The following is a 19,625-nucleotide window of genomic DNA, read 5'->3' as shown; positions in this document are numbered from 1 at the left end:
ATTGCCTGTCCGACCCCTGGAGCCTGAGACAGCCTTGGTATGCATGCCGCGGTAGCACACTGGCAGAACAAGCCCAAAGGAACAAACAGCAACATCCCTGGTGATCGATTCCACCTCGCCGAATATCTAATCACCAATATCATTTAGCTCCCTGCCCCCCGAGCTCCATCTCCGGTTCTGGGTCCCTTCGGAATTTGCGAGAAAAGCTACCAAAAGAGAAAGGGAAAAAAAAGAAGTGGGAAGAAAAGGAACAAGGAAAGAGAGGAAGACGAAGAGAACGAAAAGAAGAAGAAGGAAAAAAAAAGAGAAGAGGGGAATAATCCATCGCACTGAAAGCCCACCTCAAGCGCCTTCACCGTCGCCATCGCCTCATCACATTCATTTACAAACATCACTTCCTTTCCCTTCCTCACCTCCATCCTCCCTCCCCCTCCCATTCGCCGTCATCTGCCGAGTTTCCTCGCTTCTCACTCACCCCCTCTCTCATTCTTTCATTTTCTCTTTCTCACCAGTCTCTCTGACTTCGCCCGCCGCATTTGTCTCCCGCAGACACTACCAGACATTCCTTTCCATCAGGCATCCTTCCCCTCCCCCCGCTCGTCATCATTCGGTCTCCTCATCGCCGCTGCCGCTGCCGCTGCCACCGCCGTCTCCGCACATCCGTTCCTGCCGTTCTATCTGCAGCTTTCTCGAGGCGATTAGTTTGTGCAACTTTCCAACGCCTGCACTAGCGAAGAACAACAACAACAACGACAATTTGGCCCGTTTCCCCTCTCCCCTCGACCTCGACCTCGACCTCGAAATCGAACGGCCGCTCTTCGCTGCAACCCTGCATCATTCCACTTCGCACCTGTGGATCGTCAGCCAAAATCCCCCGCTTTCATCCTCTCATCCCGCCGCTGATCCATTTCTACACCACGCCCCCCTCCCGCTTGCTCTGCCATTTATTTGCCTTGCCCGGCCCTGGCATAACTGCTGGCCACCGCAACTTCGCATTTCCATTTCGAAGCTTCCTCCCAGACCTGCCCCCCCCCCAGTTCGTCTCGCACCGGCTCTCCTTGCTGCAGGAGCTGAATGTTTGTCAGTCAACGACATCCCCAGCTGTCACAATCGATCAGCTGTTTGTGACTCGACACGACTCCGCTCTGCTCGACTAGACCCGACCAACACCCGTGAGACTCGGCTTGCGACTTTCTAGGCTACCGGCCAGCGACTATTATGCTTACTGTTGCGTGGCAGCACACACATCAGTCCCGGGATCACCGCCAAATCGGCTACCAGTTGACTGTTGGAGACCCAGAGAGGCGTGCCGGCTAGGATTTGGGGAAATAAGACGTTGTAACGTGGGACGTCCAGGCGCAGCGCAGCAGCTCTGGGAGAGACAAAATCATCCAGACACGCACTTGTAATCACAAACCCTCAGATGCGGGCGATCCCCAAATGAGGACAAACCATGGAATGAGCATGGCACCACCGAGCATGGATGGACGAACCTGCCACAACGGTGGTCACAACATCACGCCGCGCCTCGACTGGCCGCATTCTCAGAATCAGTCCTTGTCCGCCGACCCGTCGTCTCGCGGCATGGAACGCGCTTCCATAACCAATATGCGCACCTCCTTCCGCTCCAACCACGCATCGAACCCCACGATACGCGCCGTGACCCCCGAATACCATCACCCCGGCCTGTCACCCGCCCCGGCTGCCAACGCCGTTTTGGACCCGACTGCCCCTCTGCAGATGCCCCGTGGTCTCACCTCAAGCTCCCCGCAAAGCTCTCCGAGATCCATCCCCGGGGACTTCTCGAGACGACAAGGCATGGTCTTCAACGATACGTACGGCGGCTCGTACGACAACAATAGCAACAACAATAACAATAATAACTCGGTCAGCCCTCCTGTGCGGCAAACGAGCAACTTCCGTCCAAGAACACACACCATGGACGGCGCACTACGACAGCAATTCATGAACGCCACCGCGAGAGAGGGCCGCCAGCGGGTCGGTTCCTTCTCCTCATCAGGATCCCAGCCACTGTTCGATGATGCTCGCTCTCCGCCTCCCCCTATTGAGTCCTTGGGATTCCCATCCGTCGTTCCTGCTCGTCATTCCGAGATCCCTCAGGGTGCCACATCCAGCCTAAAGGAAAAGAAGCTGTCGACAAAGCGATTGATCAAGCGCCAGTCTTCTCGACCAACTTCCCCGCCCACAGCCTCGACCCCATCGGTGGACTCGTTGCCCATTCCTGTGCCGACCGATAACGCCAACAATGTTCTGCTCATGATGAAAAATCTGTGTGGGCGTATGAGAGGCGAGATCGAGTTTCGGACTGAACCTGCGGGGAAATGGCAGATCGGTATTGCCTATGTTGATGAAGAGAAGGGGAGCTTGATGTTTGACTCGGGCCACGACGGTCCATTCCACATCCCTCTAGTTTCCGACCTACGCGGATGCCGGGTAGCACCGCTCGAACTGTCCGAAGGGAAAAGGTGCCTGGAAGTGTCTTGTCCCACCCAGCCCCCTTTGGACCTGCTACTACATCCGTTGTTGGTCGAAGAACGCGACCTCTGGCTCGCGGCTCTGTTGTGCTGGCAGCAGTTGCGACCCCCAAAGGTCAGACTTTCGAACGGCAATCGGAGCCCGGGCCCTACGTCCCTGCGCCCGGCTGTCAGGAGGCGCGGGTCCGAAAATGGGACGAAACCCACAAACGCCCTCATCAAGGTCGGGCAAGTGAGACTTTGGGACAAGGGATTGGCAAGCTCGCCAAGGGCCATCGTCAAAAGACCCTCCACTCGGGATTTGAGGTCGCCAACCACTTCCTGGCGAGTTGTTTCTTGTCTCTTACAGGAGAACGGTGAGATTCGTCTCACCACGAACGACGGCGATGCCGTTATCGCTGTCGTCGAGCTGTCTCAACTGTCCCGATGTGCCATTCAGCAGCTCGACCGGTCCGTACTCGATGAGGAATACTGCATCGGCATCTTCCCCCACTACTCTCCGATATCCACCCAACTGTCCATCTTCCGTCCGGTATATATCGCCCTCGAGAACCGCCTACTGTTTGAGGTTTGGTTCGTTCTACTCCGAGCATTTGCGCTGCCTGACATTTTCCGGTTGGACCCGTGTTCGGCGGAAGGTGTGGTGGAAGTCACAGACCTAGAATCGGACCTTGCTGGTGAAATCTTCAGAATCGAGAAGACGATCAGTTTGCGGGTGACAGAGGCAAAGTTGAAGCCCAAGAACTGTTCGCCCGACGTCGGGTTCATTGACCGACAACAAGCCAAGGACGCTGACTCTCTGGTGGGCAACTACCTGACCGAGGTCATCTTGGATGGGGAGGTCCGCGCCCGCTCCACGATGAAAACCGGAACCAAAAACCCTTTCTGGAGAGAAGACTATCAGTTCTCGGACCTTCCACCGACCATGCCATTCCTCTCCATCATACTGAAAAGGGTGGACGGAAACCTCGAAAGCTTTAGCCATCAATTGCAGGCGTCTCTCGGGCTGTCCAAATCGAGCAGTCTCACAGAGGTTCTCTGCGGGTCGGTCGACATTCCTCTGGACCACATCGAACTCGGCAAAGACTTTGAGCGGTGGCTTGAGATATACGACGAACGGCAGCAAGTCACGGGCACAATGCTTGTGAAGCTTCACCATGAGGAGCTTGTTGTCCTCCACTCCAAGGAGTATCAGGCGCTGTCAACATTGCTTCACAGCTTCCCGTCCGGCCTCACCGCACAGATCGCCGAAGCGCTTCCTGGAAACTTGCGGCGGCTGTCTGAGATTTTCCTCAATATCTTCCAAGTGTCCGGCCACGCCAACGAATGGCTGCAGACACTGGTAGAGGACGAGATCGACGGTATCGGTGGCAGCCAGAACCAGATAAAAAAGTACCGCTTCAGCAGCCGGTTGAAGTCCAACGAGTCCATGGAGTCGTCGAGTGACCGAGAGCAGATCCTCCGCGACATGGGCAAATCCCTCGCAGGAGAGGCCAACTTGCTTTTCCGAGGCAATACCCTCTTGACCCAGGCCCTCGAGTTTCACATGAGGCGCTCAGGGAAAGAATACCTTGAGCAGATGTTGCAAGCTAAGATTTCCGAGATCAACGAGGCCAACCCCAACTGCGAGGTAGATCCCAGCAAGCTCAAGCCTGGTGAAAACATCCAGGAGCACTGGACTAGGCTCATCCAACTCACCACTGAGGTCTGGCAATGCATCTGCAAAGAGCCCACCAAGTGTCCACCCGAGCTTCGGTCGATCCTCAAGTACATACGGGCTGTTGCTGAGGACCGATACGGCGATTGGCTGCGTACCGTCACCTACACGAGCGTGTCAGGATTCCTGTTTCTCCGCTTCATCTGCCCTGCGATTCTGAGTCCCAAACTCTTCGGCTTGTTGAGAGATCATCCTCGGCCCCGAGCACAGCGGACGCTTACGCTGGTCGCTAAGGCACTCCAAGCACTCGGAAATCTTTCCACATTCGGGAAGAAGGAAGAGTGGATGGAGCCGATGAATAAGTTTCTGGGCTCAAACCGCCAGTCAGTGAAGGACTACATCGACACCATTTGTTCTATCCCTGTCGAGCGCAACAAGGTCGCCCTGGGACCGTCCTACTCGACCCCTATCGCGATTCTCGGACGGCTGTCACCGACGGCTCGCGAAGGGTTTCCGGCGCTGCCTCACTTGATCGATCATGCTCAGAATTTTGCTGCACTCGTCAAGATGTGGACCGAAGCCAACCCGGTCGGCAATGGCGAGGTGATTAAGCCTGCAACAGGTGAAGAAGATATCTTGATATTTAACGAGATGTGCATTAGCCTGCAAGAGCGCGCGGACCACTGCTACTCAAAGATGGATGGATCTCTCCATGAGACATCGTCTCTTCCTACTTCCGAGTTCGCCGACGCGATGGAGCATGGCTCGGCCATGTTGGAATCCATGAGTCTGTCAACCCACCACAACAGCAACTCGGCCACGAATTCTGCGAACAACTCGACGGTCTGGTTTGAACAAGATCAGTACCAACCTCCCGGATCGGCCGGAAGCGATGTGCTCGTTGACGCCCCTTCGCGTCGGAGCCGCGAGCATCGTCGTGGCCGGGATTTCAGTTCTCTGAGGCAGTTGTCTGGCCACTCGGAACACTCGTCTTCACATCTGGCCACGCTCAAGCGCAACGGTAGGGCCACTCGCCACATTCTGTCCGGTATCATGAAGCCGTTTGCACGAAGCGACTCGCCCGAATCATCCCCACCAGCAACGCGTGGCAAGAACCTCGAGCGGTCTTGGAACACTGGCTATTGACGAAAGTAGCTCTTGCTGAATAACTGCTCGTGCATCTCACTCCTTCATGCGCCAAATTCCTCGGACCGACTCCTGGCCCCTTTCTCATTCTTCAATTTCTCTTTTCTTTTCTTTGTCAGCTGTTTATCCACACGAACACAGTCCAGAAGCCCAGAAGCTCAACGACGAACACATTTCCTGCATTGATACGACGAGGAAGGGAGGACCTCTGGATACGGGCACTTGGAGCGTAAGAAAGGCGGGTGGTCGGTCAAATATTTTCTCACTCTGGGATGGAGGCAAGTTGGCTTGAACGGATCAGCAACTCTGGCGTTTCTCTGTTCAAAAAACCTCTACCCAAGTCAACTCGGATGGAGATTGCCCGGCGAGCATTCCGTAGGATGGGCGGCCTTATTGTGGGTTTTGCTTTTGTTTTCTCCTCGCACCCTTCCCTTTCTGTTGTTCGCTTCCCTTCCTTACCAGCTTGCTTGGTTTGTAAGGTCAGGAAGGCGCACCCATGGGACACGATGAATATACCCCCTCAGAAACATCATGATTAGCATTTGCGCGCGTCTCGCCCGAGATATTCACGAGACCCCATACACACATTCAAAGCATACATATATATACCAGTAGAATAAAACGCCCGATGAACACACCACCAAAATTGTGTGTAATATAATCATGCTTGAAATTTTCCCCACCAGAGGTATCTATCTACCTGAATCTTTGAATTGACTTGTTTCTTTTTCTTGCTTTTCCCCCCTCTCTCGTTTATCCCTTGCCGTTCCGGCATCTCTGTACGCCTCCGCCCATGTTCCAATGGAATAGGAAAAGTCCCTTGTGTATGCATAGTGTTTTTGTCGCCCCAAAAATCATGGAATCATCATTTCTCGTTTTGGCTTCCTGCTGTAGGCCGGTGCCGAATCTCTTCTAACCACCTCTTCCCCGCATCCACGTCCCCGACTATTGGAAGAACTTCTTGTACGCCGCCTTTTCCTTGGCCGCACGGGCGGCTGCCTTTTGCTTGACGGCGTTGAGCTCGTTGAGGATGGCCTTGTCGTCCGGAACGAGCTTGTGCGCCTCCTCGAGGTCCTTGACGGCGGTCTCCTCGTCCTTGAGACGTACGTTGGCGAAGCCGCGGCGGTAGAGGGCCTTGGCGCGGTCCACGTCCTTGGTGCCGGGGACCTCAAGGGCGTACGTGGCCGACTTGACGGCGTCCTCCCAGGCCTCGAGCTTAAGGTTGAGCAGAGCCGAGTTGTTGTTGAGCGAGAAGCGGAGGGCCTCGAGCTCCGCCTTGGTCGAGGCGGGTTCCTTCTCAAGGTCCGGGTCCTCGTTGAGGTAGCGCAGGCCCTTCTGGTACTTTTCGAGGCCGAGATTGAAATCGCCAGCCTTGAAGGCCTTGTTGCCAAAGTCCTTACAGGCGGTAGCGATCTTGACGACCTCCTTGGCATCAGGCGGGTTCGCGCAGTCCTCGGGGAAGTCCTCGTACGTGTCGCCGAAGGCGTCCGGAGCCTTGACGTCGGCAGCGAGAGCGGCCTCGCCGGTGAGCTCGCCGCAGTCGGCGATGATGGCCTCCTTAACGGGCTTGTCGCCCGACTCGGTAGGAAGGTTCTCGATGTGGCGCACGACGGACTTGCCGTTGAGGACCTCGCCGAAGACGACGTGTTTGTTGTCGAGGTGGGGCGTCGGGACGGTGGTCAGGAAGAACTGGGAGCCGTTGGTGCCTGCGACGTACGACTGTCAGCGATACAAACTTCCGCTTGGACAATCTTGTTTGGTTTTCGAACAAGATGAACACCGCGAGACACTTACCAGGTCCAGCGTTGGCCATGGACAGTAGGAAAGGGCGGTCGTGCTTGACGGGGAAGGCCTCGTCCTCAAACTTTGCGCCGTAAATGGACTCGCCGCCGGTGCCGTTGCCGGCGGTGAAGTCACCGCCCTGGATCATAAACTGCTTAATGACGCGGTGGAACCCGGAGCCCTTGTAGTGGAGGGGTTTGCCGGACTTGCCCAGGCCCTTCTCGCCGGTACAGAGGCAGCGGAAGTTCTCTGCCGTCTTGGGGACGAGGTCGCTGTAGAGCTCCATCGTGATACGGCCGGCGGACTTACCGCCGACAGTAATGTCGAAGAAGACGCGGGGGCGCGTGGGCTTGGTCTCGGTACCTTCGGCAGACATGGTGACGGTCGGGGGGGAAGGTGAGTTGCTGGTTCTGAGCTATGTGGGAGTTGGGTTATCTGAACGTAAGGCTGCTAGTATGCGCCCTATAGACAGTACAGGGTGGGTGTCTGTTAACGGATGGGCTCCGAAATAGTGAGAAGAAGATGCAATTGGTTACGGATTAGCTCGCAAGGTCGGGGACTTGTCGAAAACACACGCAGGAGAAATCCAATGGTTAAGAATGTTGATGGTGGTGTTGGCGCACGATAAATGCTTCAGCGCAGAGCTAGGGTGGAGGGGGAGGGAGGGGGCCTCTGGAAGTGCGATGGAACTCTCTGGAATCCGGCGTCTGGTGCGGGGCAGTTGGGGAGGGAAGCAAACGCCTCTGCCCTGCATGGTTCGACGGGAAGGAGCGACAGCTCTTGTCGGCCCACCCAATCAGAGCGTTTGTTTTTGTGTTGCAACAGTTCTTGGTGCCTCAACAGGAGGTGGTCTGAGAACTATCTAGGTAGGTACCTGATGAGCAGCAAACTGACGAACCTGGAGTCTCTCTCAAATTCGAGTCCGAGTCGAAGCCTGTATCGTTTCCTCTGTGTATATATGTATGTACGTATGTATATATGCATGTAATGATGGCTCTTTCTTTCTATGTCTATTCTGTGCGTCAGTGCTTCATGGCATTTACCCTATGTACCGATTCCTGAAGTCGCTTGTCTATCAAGCGTTGAGGCGGGCGAAGACTCTGGTCACCTAAAGGGCTGTCTGTGTTGACAGTGGAGCAGAGCTGTCTGTGCCATCATGAAAACTTACAGCTTTTTTCGAACCGTGCATCTTGTCCCAAACAAACGACATCGTGTCCCTGTAACCTACGGCGACTCAAGGCTTCGAGGCAGACTCTGTGTTCAGCTCAAACGTAATCTGGCATTGCAAGTCAGCGCGTAAGCCCGGGTGATTGCGACGGGTTCCGAGGGGGCGCTAACTGGGCCATCGTTGGTCGAAGATACAGCCATCATGGCCTGAAAACGGCCGTCCTTGACCCTGTCCGCTTCGTAGTTGTCTTGCACATTTTGTAGGAAATAGTGATAGATTCTCTTGGCGTCTTCAGCCGGCGCGCTGAGGCGGAAGTCGGGTTTGTTCTTGACAATCTTGGCGAAGAGTGTGAACTGGGAGACTGGGATGAATGTCAGAAGCGCCAGCTTCGCGCTTGGCAAAGAGCACTTTGCATACCGCAGAGAACCTCCCCGTCAATGTCCTGGACGGTCTTCTTCCACTGGGACAGTGTTAGTCAGAGGCATGGGAGATCGAGGATTGATGGTGAGCAGACGCACCCGAGCGCCGGCCTCGTCGTCCCACAGTTTGAGCTTCAACACCTTGTTTGCAAGTGTCTCGGCGTCTTTTTCGGTGTCACCGGGAGCGACAGCAGCGAGGACGAGAATGCCCTTCCCTATCGACGAAATGACCTCGTTGTCCACCGCCACAGAGGCGGACAGAACCCGCTGGACAATGGCTAGGGCAAGTGTCAACAACACAGATGGTTAGGCGCAAATGCGAGAGAGCTTCACCTTTCATTTTCTGATGACTGTAACTATTTGGTTGCGATGACCCCTAGAGGGACTGAGTAGCAGGCAAACGAAGCAACTGGTTATCGCTGAGGTGTCAATGTCCCCCCTCGTCTGAAAACTGTAGGACGGCCAACCGAGCGTGCAAAAAAGTCAAGCAAGCAAACGGGCAGCAAACTGACCCCGGCAAGTAGAAGCTGGTTGGTGCTGCCCTGAGTTTGAGCAAACAGGGCCTTTCTGACGGAGGAAAGTTGGTTGGCCGGTTAGCTGATGGATTGTTAATTGGTTGCAAATTATGAGACACAATAGACCGCTCAAGGGCAGTCAGTCAACTGGCGCTGCAGGTCTCCCCTAGGTGCTGCCCTGATGGTGGCTTGGATGGACTTGATTTCAGGCTGGTTCAAGTGGTTGTAGTTGGTCTCACATCCCTGAACGCGACCAAGAACGGCAGCGGGCAAGGCTGGGCTGAACAGTGGTCCGTGTCATCATCTGTCATGATCGCTAAGTAGATGGAACCTGCCTCAGTTAGAGGAAGGAATGACATGCTCCTTCTATTCTTGCCACTTCTTCACTTCAGAGCAATATCTGGTGTTTTGAAGCCTCTCAAAGCTAGTAAAAACCAATCTAATGACGTCTAAAGTGTTTCAGAGCTTCAAGGAGCGGTTGACGCCCTTGTTTGCATGATTCTCCCATTTTCACCGGTTAGCGCAGGGTGGGTATCTTGAACCTTTGCCTACCCGCACGGCACGGCAGCCCTCCAGCTCTTTCTTCCCCATGCGTAGAACCTCGACCCATCAAACGCCTCACTGACGGCAAGCAAACCTGCATCGCGCAACCAACAAACGCCAGTATATACGGCGCAACAGTCGTCGCTGCTGTCGCACCTAAGGGACAAACACTTCTCACCCTTTCCTCCCCCTCTTAGCGCGCCCATCGACCCTTTCGATAGCCGTCTGCTACACAAGCACAACCCTGAGTCGAAGATTATCATCCACCACCACATACCTGACACACCCGACCCCTCGGTATCGAGACACGTAACCCGGCCTAGGCTTTCCATCAGTCCGATACACAGACAGGCAAAATGGCAGCACGAAAACTGCAACAAGAAGTCGACAAGTGCTTCAAGAAGGTGGCCGAAGGCGTGGCCGAGTTCGAGGCCATCTACGAGAAGATTGAGCAGTCCAACAACATCTCCCAAAAAGAGAAGCTGGAGGACAACCTCAAGCGCGAAATTAAGAAGCTACAGAGACAACGCGATCAGATCAAGACATGGGCGGCAAGCAATGATATCAAGGACAAGGCTCCTTTACTGGAGCACCGTCGACTGATCGAGACGGTTGGTTCATCTTCTTCCGGTCGCGAGCCCGTCCCCGGCGGTCCTGCTAACCCATCTGGCAGCAAATGGAAAAGTTCAAGGCAGTCGAGAAGGCCATGAAGACTAAGGCATACTCCAAGGAAGGGTTGGCCTCTTCAGCAAAGCTCGACCCCCAAGAACAGGCAAAGGCGGAGGCAAGCGATTTCCTCAACAACATGGTGGACGAGCTGGAGCAACAAATCGAGACCCTCGAAGCCGAAGCCGAGGCGATACAGGCCACCATGAAGAAGGGCAAGACCCAGACTGCCAAGGCGGAACGAATGGCCGAGATCGAGCGCATCATCGAACGTCACAAATGGCATCAGGGCAAGCTCGAGCTCATCCGGAGGTCTCTGGAGAACGGCGGAGTCGACACGGATCAGGTCACCGACCTCGAGGAGACGATTCGATACTATGTCTCAGATGGCATGAACGACGATTTCGTTGAGGACGAAGAGATGTACGAAGAGCTCAACCTGGATGAGGAGGAGGGCGTATATGGCGTTCCTCAGGACGGCGACAAAGGCTCGTCGCAAGACACCCAATCCTTGGCGGAAGAACCGACACCGGAACCCGAGGTCATTAAACCTCCTCCGAAGCCGAAGGCGGTGGCGGAAGCATCGGCATCAGGACGGAGGTCCAGTGCGCAGTCCAAGTCCCCTCTACCAGCGCTGGCAACCTTGCATACGCCATTACAGACCATCAGTAGTAATGGAGCTGCGAATGGCCCGACCATGAAACCCGCATCCGTCCCCACAAGACCTGCCGAGGGCCTCAAATACGCATCTGCGGCAGCGGCCGCGGCGGCATCAGACAAGATTGGCATTTCTCCCTTGCCACCTCCGCCGGGCGCCGCACCCATTACGACAGGAACTCCAGCCACACAATCGAAGAGCAGTGCGGCAGGGTCCCCTGCAACGACGCCGGCACACCCTGTTGCGGCCAAGGAACCAGAACCCAAACCCCAGTCCGCAGCGGCCTCGAGCATCGCAAGCGAGCCCCAGGCGACGATTGCGAAGCCGACACCGGCCCAGACCAAGGCAGAAAAACGTGCACTCAAGAACCAGGCCGCGGTAGAGGCATCGGCAGCAGCCAAGGGTAAGTCCTTACGGATAGATGGCCGGCTGCTTGACTTACTAACGTTTTTAGCATCTCAAACAAACGGCACCACGAATGGAGTCAAGCCAGCTGTCGGGGAGGAGGAAGAGGAGGAAGAGTCAATTTACCACCTTCCTTCGTCTCTGCAAGACCTCGTCGAGTCTTTCGAGGCATCTCGCAAGCGGCCAGCGCCCTTCTCTTCGCCCTCGACGCAGCGTATGCTTCAGGCAAGTCAGGCCATGTGTCCCGACATCATGGACACGGACGTGCCCAGGACATACCGTCCCGAGCTGCGTCTGAACTCGAGCGCCGCGGGCTTTCCTCAAGAGCCGCTAGCTTTGTTCGACGACCCGCGACTATACTCGCGTATCGACCCCGACACACTCTTCTACGTATTCTACTACAAGCAGGGCACTCCTCAGCAATACCTGGCTGCCAAGGCACTGAAGGACCAGAGCTGGAGATTCCACAAGCAGTACCAGACCTGGTTCCAGCGTCACGAGGAGCCCAAGAACATCACCGAGGAGTTTGAGCAGGGCACGTACCGCTTCTTCGACTACGAGAGCACTTGGTAAGCCGTCTCCTAAACTGATGATCTGATGGAGGCAGCAACTGACAGGATACGCAGGATGAACCGCAGAAAGGCGGACTTCAAATTTGCGTACAAATTCCTAGAGGACGATGTATGAATAGGCGGCACGGGTCACAGGGTTTCATGCCAGGCGTAGCCTCGGATTGGGATGGGGGGCCTCGAACCATCGGTATCGGGAGGAACGGCGTTGCCTCATTTTGCGGAAACATACCGCCAGGGTCGATCTGGCTTATGTTTGTTGAAGTACACTGACCATTGACTGGCCATGAACGAGGAGGCGGAAGGCCGACTCGATTCGGCATTTGCACATGATGATGACGGCCCTTTCGCATTCCGCATCGCGTGACTTTAGATAAGCATGTTTGGCGCGGCCAAGGCCATGTGCCCCGTTGTGATATCTTCCACCACGGCTTCTGGAAGCGAACTAAGCTCCAGCCCCTGTCTGATGGTACACACTTTACCGCCTGACGTGGGGGTATGTCACGCATATTCATGGCAGTCTTCTCTTCCTCCATGGGGTGCCAGGATCGAGACTCGGCCGGAATACAGTCTTAAAAAAGAACCCCGGACAGCCCGTGAGCTACCCCGTTGTGGATCGATTCTTTCCGCAACAAGAGCCATAGCCACCTGCGGGTCAGTTGGCTAGCACTCCGGCCACAGCCTATACCATATGGCGCGATTGCCCAGAACGACAAGTTGGATTGTGTTGTGGACGCGCCGGTTGGCATTCCGAATGGCTCGGAAGATGATTGAGGCTGAGGTTGAGGCATTAATGACGAAGCTCCCCTTGAGTGGGTTACAATAAGGCCATTGAGCGAAGGACAGACGCGCTGTCGTTCTGCAATGAATGGACTCCGCCACGGCTCACACCACAAGCCGGGCGTAGAGACACGGGAAGGGAAGTTCACGTGGGCAAATCGGGACCGGCGAGGGCAGCGAGTGGTGTTCAATCAGCCTGGCAAGGTCACAAGTATTATTGCCCATCTCGTTGGCGTAACAAGGGGGTAAGAAGAGGTAGGTAACTCGAGCATGCAGCACGCTGTAGGTGAGAAGAAGGTAGTGGGGCCCGAAACGAAACGCAGCAGGCCCAGGTCATCACGCTCCACGTTTGCCTTTTTAGGTTAAGCGATGGAAGTTTTCTAGAAGGTCCTCGGGTCCCACCCCTGACCCTCTTTGAGTACGCCTGCCAACCTGCCAACCTGCCAATCTTTCCTTCGTGCCTTCCCAACCCGGCCCAGTTTCCCAGGGTACCCAGCAGTCAAGGCACGTTAAGATGGTTGGACAAGGGGGGGCGGATTGTCTAGATGATGATGACCTTGCCTGGCTTCCTTTTGGCCACCCACAAGACATGAACTGCAAATCACGACCTTGTTGGAACCCACAACTTGACACTCCAACAGACTGCACGAGCTCCGTATTCTTCTCTTCCAGAAAATGGCTCGTCCGAACAGTGTCTCCATCGGGATGGGCCCTGCCTCCAGGTACACACGGCTTTGCGCCCTTTTGAATAGCACCATCTCAGATTTGCTTCACCGAGTCAATGTGCAAACCGCCGCCTGTCAGCCCGGAGATCAAGCATGCAGCCGCCGTCTCGCGTTCCTCTCGGTCTCTGGAATGGTTCGAATCTGCCTGCTCCTTTTTTTTTTTTTTTTTTTTTTTTTTTTTTTGCATTCTCTCGTTTTTGACTGGACCGACCCATGGAGCAAGGCACCTATCCAGCATTCTCACAGGCGCCTGACCTGCGGTGCTATCCATGGACGCGAGACGAGAATCAAGACAACCTTTTCCACATTTCACACACACACATACTCTCTCACTCACACACTCTCTCTCCTTTCCTGGTAATTGACGGTTAGCGTTACCGTTGCCGTCACCGCCTGTGCCACTTCAGTCCACATGGGCGCGGACAGCCAATTCGTCCGAGGAAAAACGATAGCGGAACCCTCGTCACATTTGACCCGCGACCTGTTGGCTCTCACTCGATCAACCCGGCTCTCAGGCTATTCCGGTGGGCAACATGCACCTTTGCGGCGGATCCAGCGGATTGGCCCCCGATGGAGCCCCCTTAGCTGACAGTCAAAGGGTTACACTGCAACCTCACTGTGCAGGCCAGCAGCCCAACACAGCAATTAATTCAGCGTCCCGTCTTCTGTCTCTCAAACCGAGGTACGACGGTACCCAAGCTTCCTGGGGGGTGGAAACGCTGAGGAGAGGGGGGCCCGCAGCGTACCCCCCTCCTCTCTGCAGTATTCCGTAAGGTATTATGGTCTCACTACGTACGATTGGACCAGTGAGGTCTTCATGATTTGCGGTACCATTGTTTCTTGGCTGATTCCACTCCATCATTTGGACCCTGCACAGGAACAAGGACTGGGACTGCAAGCGTGCACGCGCCCACTAGAGTGAGTGCGGGGCCAGGCAACGAGATGCCCTTCCAGTCAAGCCTCTCTCCTCCGCGATTCCGATCTTCAGTCTATCTCGACAGCCGCATCGCAATTCTTGCCAAGTCCGCCCCCGAGCCCTACTACTGCCCCAGGCATGCCAATGAGCGATAATCTCTCGCTGTGCTATGACATATCTCGCCCCCTGTCTCCTTTCACTGCTTACTGGCCATCTTCCGAACCCCTTGCCTGGCACTGACTGGGCCTTACATAGTACACACCGGATACGGTACCTCGCGTCCCCAACTCCGGGTTGACTGACCATGACCTTGACCATACCAATGCTGTGGTGTACATACACGGGCTATCAATCGCCCTTGCCTGCCCCAGTTTATCTTTTGGGTCTGTTAGACATTGTCTTGGACAGCCCGAGTACCTTCGCCAACAAGGCCCGCCCAAGGTCACCCAGCGCTGACTGCCCAGCCGGAACACCATCCTTGATTCTCGAAGCCCACGGCCGTTGAGGAACCCCTCCCCCCATATGCACCGCACACTTAATCCCCGCCAGCCCTGTCGAGTGATAGGTTGGCGCATCGTCACGGGAGTATCTGGCGGGCCTTGGGCTGACCTGGTTCGATTCTTGTACCTCCGTTGTCGTCCCAGTCACTAGTGCATAGTTTTCCACATGAATTCATTCCTTTGGTGGCTGGCGGCTTCTAAGCCCCTTTCTAGAACATGTCACTCACCGAGGCTTTCTATTCAATCCTCCAACTTGGTGGAGAAACCCCAGCACTCGCAGTTGGTGCTCGCTTCGCGCCGCCTGGGCACAGACAACTCTATCCTATCTTCACCCTCCGCGTCAATGGCCAAGGGGGGGAGGTGAAGTAGCCCTGAAACTCCTGATAGCATACCCGCCCATTTGAGGCTCCCCATAGCCAAGGCCATCCTACGGAGATGAAGCCATGTGCTGGTGGGCAACCATGACCCATTCCACCAGCACCTCGTGTATCTGTGCCGCTTGACGTATTTGTGCCGCCTTTATTCCTCCAAGGCGGTGAACTTGGCTTTGCCTCGTCCCGCTAATACTTAGACCACCCACTTCCCACTCCAATCCGTGGGCTCTTGAGTTTGGTAATCACTTCACCCTTCTGCCAGTTCCATCTTCTGGTGTCCTATCCCACAACTCAGAGCCCGCCTTTCGACTTCAAGCGAACCGGCTTCCACTCCTTTACGAACCTTGACATACAACAAGACATCGTATCACCACCCACCTGCCCCCCCACCCAACTATATTTAAGCTTCTATGAGAAGCTGCTTGTGATAGCCACGATCTTGTCTGTCCAAACTCAAGCCCCCACGGCATCAAATAGCGGCACCTTATTTGTGTAAGTTGTTATGCTATGCTTGGTTCCTGGTAGTCTCTGCTACTGCTTACCTTCCTCGGTCAACCCGCCTTTCATACCCCCCCATCCTCGCAAGGCCGCCCTTCCCTTACTGAACTGCTATCCAGAAGCCGGGATACACACGGTTTAGACAGCACGACAGTGTGCCTTGTTTCGTCAGAGACAATGGACAGCCAATACTACCGCGGCGCAAACTATTATGTTAACGCAACGTCTCCAGTATCGTCCGGAGACTATCTCGAATCTCCCACGTTTTTAGAGGCCCCGGAACTCGCGCGTCAGCTGTCCGACGTCAGCTCCAGAGGCCCTCTCACACCATCTTCGTACGGCTCCTCGCCTGGGATGTCATTCTCGTATCCGCACAACATGAGTCACTCCCCGCCGGGCAATTATGGAGACAGCTACGATGAGAGCTACGGGGACAGCTATTCGGGGTACTACGGCGACGATTATACGAGCGTCGCGTCGTCGTCAGCACCACAAACCTCAGAGCCATACTATGGAGATATCGACTGGTCCCAGTACGACTATGTCCCTACGGAAGACGGAGGCTACTGGCAGATGAAACCACGATACGTTCCGGCAGGGCAGTATCCAACAGTGATACCCCACCAAGGGTGAGTTGGCAGCGGAGGCCTCTTGCACTATCGCGGGCGAGGATGTGCTAACAAAGCTGTGCACAGGGGCCAGGAGCAACAAGAGGTGGTCGACTACAAGTTCCCCTGTCTGGAGGCGGGCTGCACAGCCAACCCGTTCAAACGCAAAGCGGACCTCGAAAGGCACTACAGACAAGTTCACCAAGACCCGTCCAAAAAGGAAGCTCACAAGTGCGACTACCCCAAGTGTTCGCGGAAGAATGAGCCGTTTGGACGACGGGACCACTTCCGGGACCACCTGCGAGACTACCACAACGAAGACATCTTCAAGCGGGGCACACACGTGGACGACAGCTGGCTCCAAGGACGCAACCTCTCGTCGCGGTGGTGGCGGTGCTCAAAATGCTTGATCCGAGTCGACGTCAACTCGTACCCTGACCACGTCTGCCCAAAATGCAAAAACCCGTGCGAAGACAAGCGCAAGCGTGCGAGAGGTTGGCATTGAGGGTCGTCAAGAGCACTGCCCCGCGGTCGAGGAGGATTTCCATTGGGTGGGAGGGCCAAAAAAAAGCTGATGCCTAGAGGTGAAGAACACACACACCCACACCCACACCCACGCTTGCACTCGCGCGCACACACCTATACAGATACATACCTACAGTACCTACCTGCAAGGGCTTGGACGGCGGCTGTTTCCCCACATGGATGGGACGGCGGTCGACGTTCGCGGCGATACGCAAGCCAGGACGGAGCCCAGGAGCCGGGACCGTTGCCCGACACCGACAGAACACGACAACCTGACAACGGACCCCGCCGTCTTGTTTGGTTCGGTCCACTTGCAAAGAGTGCGGCTGAGCCAACACAAGCTCATGACGTTGGCAACCACAGGGCCGGATGGCAGGGCCAATGGCGTCGGAATGACTCGGCCCTGCTGCAGCCCTCGTTCTCTTTCGGAACTGGGTGGCCGGCGCAGTTGCAGCGAGGCCAGTTCGTGACGGAACCAAAAAGGCCATGAGAGGTTACCTTTTTCGCCTAGTTGCGACTGGGCGTGTGCAGTATCATCCCAGGCAGTCAGGTGGAACAGGAGGGTTGCGAGGGACCGCGGAAGAGGTGTCGTTCGACACCGAGCCTTGCCCGAGTAGGCAGGCTTCGAGAAGGGTTCCATGCGGGCTAATGTATGTGGCTTTGGCCACACCACATCTGATGAGGTGGTTCCCCCCTTCACAAAGCCTCCCGGCTGGCTGCTTGCCTTTGGAAGGTGCAGAGGAGGGGGGGGGGGGTGAGAACACATGGCAAGGGTGACGGCAAGGTGGTTGGGCCTAGTGGTCTTGGTGTCGTCGGGTGTGTGTGTGTGTGTGTGTGTGTGTGTGTGTGTGTGTGCTTGTTGTGGTATTTCTTTTCTGCATGGCGGCGGGGCTGTGTCTCTTTTTTTTCTTCCCTGTCTTGTTTTGATTCGATTTGTTTGGGACTGGGGTGTGGGAAGAGGGGAGAGAGGAAGAGACCAGAGGAATGAGTTGATACGACGGACAACGATTGGACACCTTGCATGTGTGGCGCAAGGCATTTTCAACATGACGGGGAGAGGAGAGCCAGGCCGTTTCCCCTCCCGGGCTGATGTGGGTCGGCTCTCGGTCTTCTCGCACTCGAGGCATGGCATTCCAGGGTCCCGACTGGGCTCCATCGGACAACGGAGTGGACATGCATACGGGACGCGGCGACGGCTTACCTTTTTCAGGACGGGAGGAACATCTCTTGCTTCCCCTTTCTTTTCTTTTTCTTTCTTTGTTTTGTTTAATGAGGATGACTGCTATGACATCAAACGATGATACACAATTCGGGCAGGAGAGAGGAAGGGTAATCTAATGGAGACGACAGAATTGGAAGAGAGACGGACGGAGAGACAGTGTCAAAGTAAGACGACGAAGAGGAAGAAGAAGCACATAAAGATACCCTGTTCGGAAATACACCCGCATCACATCATATCGCGTTACATCGCATCGTCCACGGCTGACGGGAGCGGGAGAGGATGCCAACCGTACGAGACCAGCCCGCCACGCACGCGTCAAATGTCTCGCGCTTGAAGGAGTGGCGGAACGGAGGCGAGCCTGGAGCGGCGCCTGTCGTGCTGACGGTGGTATTGTATTGTACGGGGAAAACCCACCTCACATTCATGATGCCGTACCGAGGTGAGCATCTCGGACGAGGTCAGAGGAGAGGTAAGACGATGATGGCACGGAACAGCCAGGGCATATTTCCTCTCAGTTGCTTTGTGTACAACTACCCAGCACTCGTACTCCGAGAGCAGGAGGATTGAGGTTACTGCACGAGCTAATGGTGACTAGGGGGGGTGAAAGCAGGGAGGAGGGTGTGACAGCCTTAGCCTGCCCTGCAGGGTGCGGGGAGACGGGTGGTGGTGGCTTAGAATCGACAGATTACCGTACATACGCTGATGGTGGCACATGGAGAGAACTGGGAGCGCGGTACACTACTTGACATGGTTCACTGATCGTCTCCTCCACCTCTAGGCTTTCCGGCCCCCGGGGTGATGGGTGATCTCGGGACAGCTAATTACCTCTAGGCTTTTTCAGAATACGTCCTGGAACAATAACAAGACTTGCTTCTCCACGGGCGTATATCGGCGAACTGGTCATGCGTTTCTTACGTAGTTGTTTGTGAAATACTTTTGAGACATTGGGCTCGGCGACGACTCCGAAAAGGAGGGGGGGTGGTATGATTCAACCGCCAGGACTGCTAGTGCAGCATCGTAAGCCTATAGTCGGCGTGACTGATTAACCGACCCGAGTGTTGAGATTATTGATCTCGGTCGGGTGCAGAGGATATGGGTTATCCGACAACTAGAGCAAGAAAGAGAGGCTGCGCAGCGGTGTACGTGTACGGCGTAGAAATAAGGAACCCTGGCGGGGGGAGGGGGCATGGGTACGGCGTTTATGCTTATTGGAGGCGTGGGAAGACTGGGCGACGATGGATGCTCCTATTTGCCGGTGTGTGGAACCATTCGCATATATAGCAGCACCACAACTACAGAGTATGGACACTTGGTTGCGCTTGCATGGCACTGGGGCCAGCCAGCGTGCCCTGCCTGAAGGACACAGCCATGGTGCAGTAGGTTAAAATGAAACCCTGGTTTTTGTGATGGTCGAAACGGGTTTGGACTGTGAGTCGTGGTTTAGCGTCATCGCG

At 55.5% G+C, this 19,625-nt stretch overlaps 5 protein-coding genes across 5 annotated transcripts; 3 read left to right on the top strand and 2 right to left on the bottom strand.

Moving 5' to 3' along the window:
• On the top strand, positions 1–6,047 carry CDEST_13799 (Putative Rho GTPase activation protein). Its single transcript, XM_062929955.1, has one exon. It carries the CDS (start codon positions 1,441–1,443, stop codon positions 5,296–5,298), a length of 3,858 nt encoding a protein of 1,285 aa, XP_062786006.1. The 5' UTR covers positions 1–1,440; the 3' UTR covers positions 5,299–6,047.
• A 1-nt stretch (position 6,048) lies between these two features.
• Positions 6,049–8,026, bottom strand: CDEST_13798 (Putative cyclophilin-type peptidyl-prolyl cis-trans isomerase domain-containing protein). The gene is made up of 2 exons (XM_062929954.1): positions 7,093–8,026; positions 6,049–7,004 (listed from the first exon to the last, which is right to left on the bottom strand). Exons 1-2 carry the CDS (start codon positions 7,454–7,456, stop codon positions 6,244–6,246), a joined length of 1,125 nt encoding a protein of 374 aa, XP_062786005.1. The 5' UTR covers positions 7,457–8,026; the 3' UTR covers positions 6,049–6,243.
• CDEST_13797 (Putative D-aminoacyl-tRNA deacylase DTD, D-aminoacyl-tRNA deacylase-like superfamily) lies at positions 7,755–9,281 on the bottom strand. Its single transcript, XM_062929953.1, has 6 exons — positions 9,001–9,281; positions 8,767–8,945; positions 8,666–8,708; positions 8,419–8,609; positions 8,249–8,356; positions 7,755–8,090 (listed from the first exon to the last, which is right to left on the bottom strand). Exons 1-5 carry the CDS (start codon positions 9,005–9,007, stop codon positions 8,315–8,317), a joined length of 462 nt encoding a protein of 153 aa, XP_062786004.1. The 5' UTR covers positions 9,008–9,281; the 3' UTR covers positions 7,755–8,090; positions 8,249–8,314.
• A 496-nt stretch (positions 9,282–9,777) lies between these two features.
• On the top strand, positions 9,778–12,356 carry CDEST_13796 (Putative CCR4-Not complex component, Not domain, CCR4-NOT complex subunit 2/3/5 domain superfamily). The gene is made up of 4 exons (XM_062929952.1): positions 9,778–10,336; positions 10,399–11,452; positions 11,504–12,023; positions 12,081–12,356. Exons 1-4 carry the CDS (start codon positions 10,082–10,084, stop codon positions 12,139–12,141), a joined length of 1,890 nt encoding a protein of 629 aa, XP_062786003.1. The 5' UTR covers positions 9,778–10,081; the 3' UTR covers positions 12,142–12,356.
• Positions 12,357–15,553: 3,197 nt separating this feature from the next.
• On the top strand, positions 15,554–18,463 carry CDEST_13795 (Putative Zinc finger C2H2-type). The gene is made up of 3 exons (XM_062929951.1): positions 15,554–15,810; positions 15,936–16,445; positions 16,512–18,463. The coding sequence occupies exons 2-3, from the start codon at positions 15,994–15,996 to the stop codon at positions 16,927–16,929; spliced, it is 870 nt and encodes a 289-aa protein (XP_062786002.1). The 5' UTR covers positions 15,554–15,810; positions 15,936–15,993; the 3' UTR covers positions 16,930–18,463.
• The last annotated feature ends 1,162 nt before the right edge of the window (positions 18,464–19,625 follow it).

Source organism: Colletotrichum destructivum, chromosome 9, assembly GCF_034447905.1.
Source record: "Colletotrichum destructivum chromosome 9, complete sequence".
Taxonomy (NCBI): domain Eukaryota; kingdom Fungi; phylum Ascomycota; class Sordariomycetes; order Glomerellales; family Glomerellaceae; genus Colletotrichum; species Colletotrichum destructivum.
Note: the sequence above shows the minus strand (reverse complement) of the source record. Positions and strands in the feature narration are given on the sequence as shown.

Excerpts from the sequence above, each read along its gene's own strand:
- CDEST_13799 (XM_062929955.1), top strand. The coding sequence starts at position 1,441 with ATGAGGACAAACCATGGAATGAGCATGGCACCACCGAGCATGGATGGA.
- CDEST_13798 (XM_062929954.1), bottom strand. The coding sequence starts at position 7,456 with ATGTCTGCCGAAGGTACCGAGACCAAGCCCACGCGCCCCCGCGTCTTC. Across the intron at positions 7,005-7,092 it reads CATGGCCAACGCTGGACCTG|GCACCAACGGCTCCCAGTTC; the intron begins GTAAGTGTCTCG and ends CGTACGTCGCAG.
- CDEST_13797 (XM_062929953.1), bottom strand. Across the intron at positions 8,709-8,766 it reads ACGACGAGGCCGGCGCTCGG|TGGAAGAAGACCGTCCAGGA; the intron begins GTGCGTCTGCTC and ends ACACTGTCCCAG. Across the intron at positions 8,357-8,418 it reads CTTCGACCAACGATGGCCCA|ATTACGTTTGAGCTGAACAC; the intron begins GTTAGCGCCCCC and ends TTGCAATGCCAG.
- CDEST_13796 (XM_062929952.1), top strand. The coding sequence starts at position 10,082 with ATGGCAGCACGAAAACTGCAACAAGAAGTCGACAAGTGCTTCAAGAAG. Across the intron at positions 10,337-10,398 it reads ACCGTCGACTGATCGAGACG|CAAATGGAAAAGTTCAAGGC; the intron begins GTTGGTTCATCT and ends CCCATCTGGCAG. Across the intron at positions 11,453-11,503 it reads GGCATCGGCAGCAGCCAAGG|CATCTCAAACAAACGGCACC; the intron begins GTAAGTCCTTAC and ends TAACGTTTTTAG.
- CDEST_13795 (XM_062929951.1), top strand. The coding sequence starts at position 15,994 with ATGGACAGCCAATACTACCGCGGCGCAAACTATTATGTTAACGCAACG. Across the intron at positions 16,446-16,511 it reads ACAGTGATACCCCACCAAGG|GGGCCAGGAGCAACAAGAGG; the intron begins GTGAGTTGGCAG and ends AGCTGTGCACAG.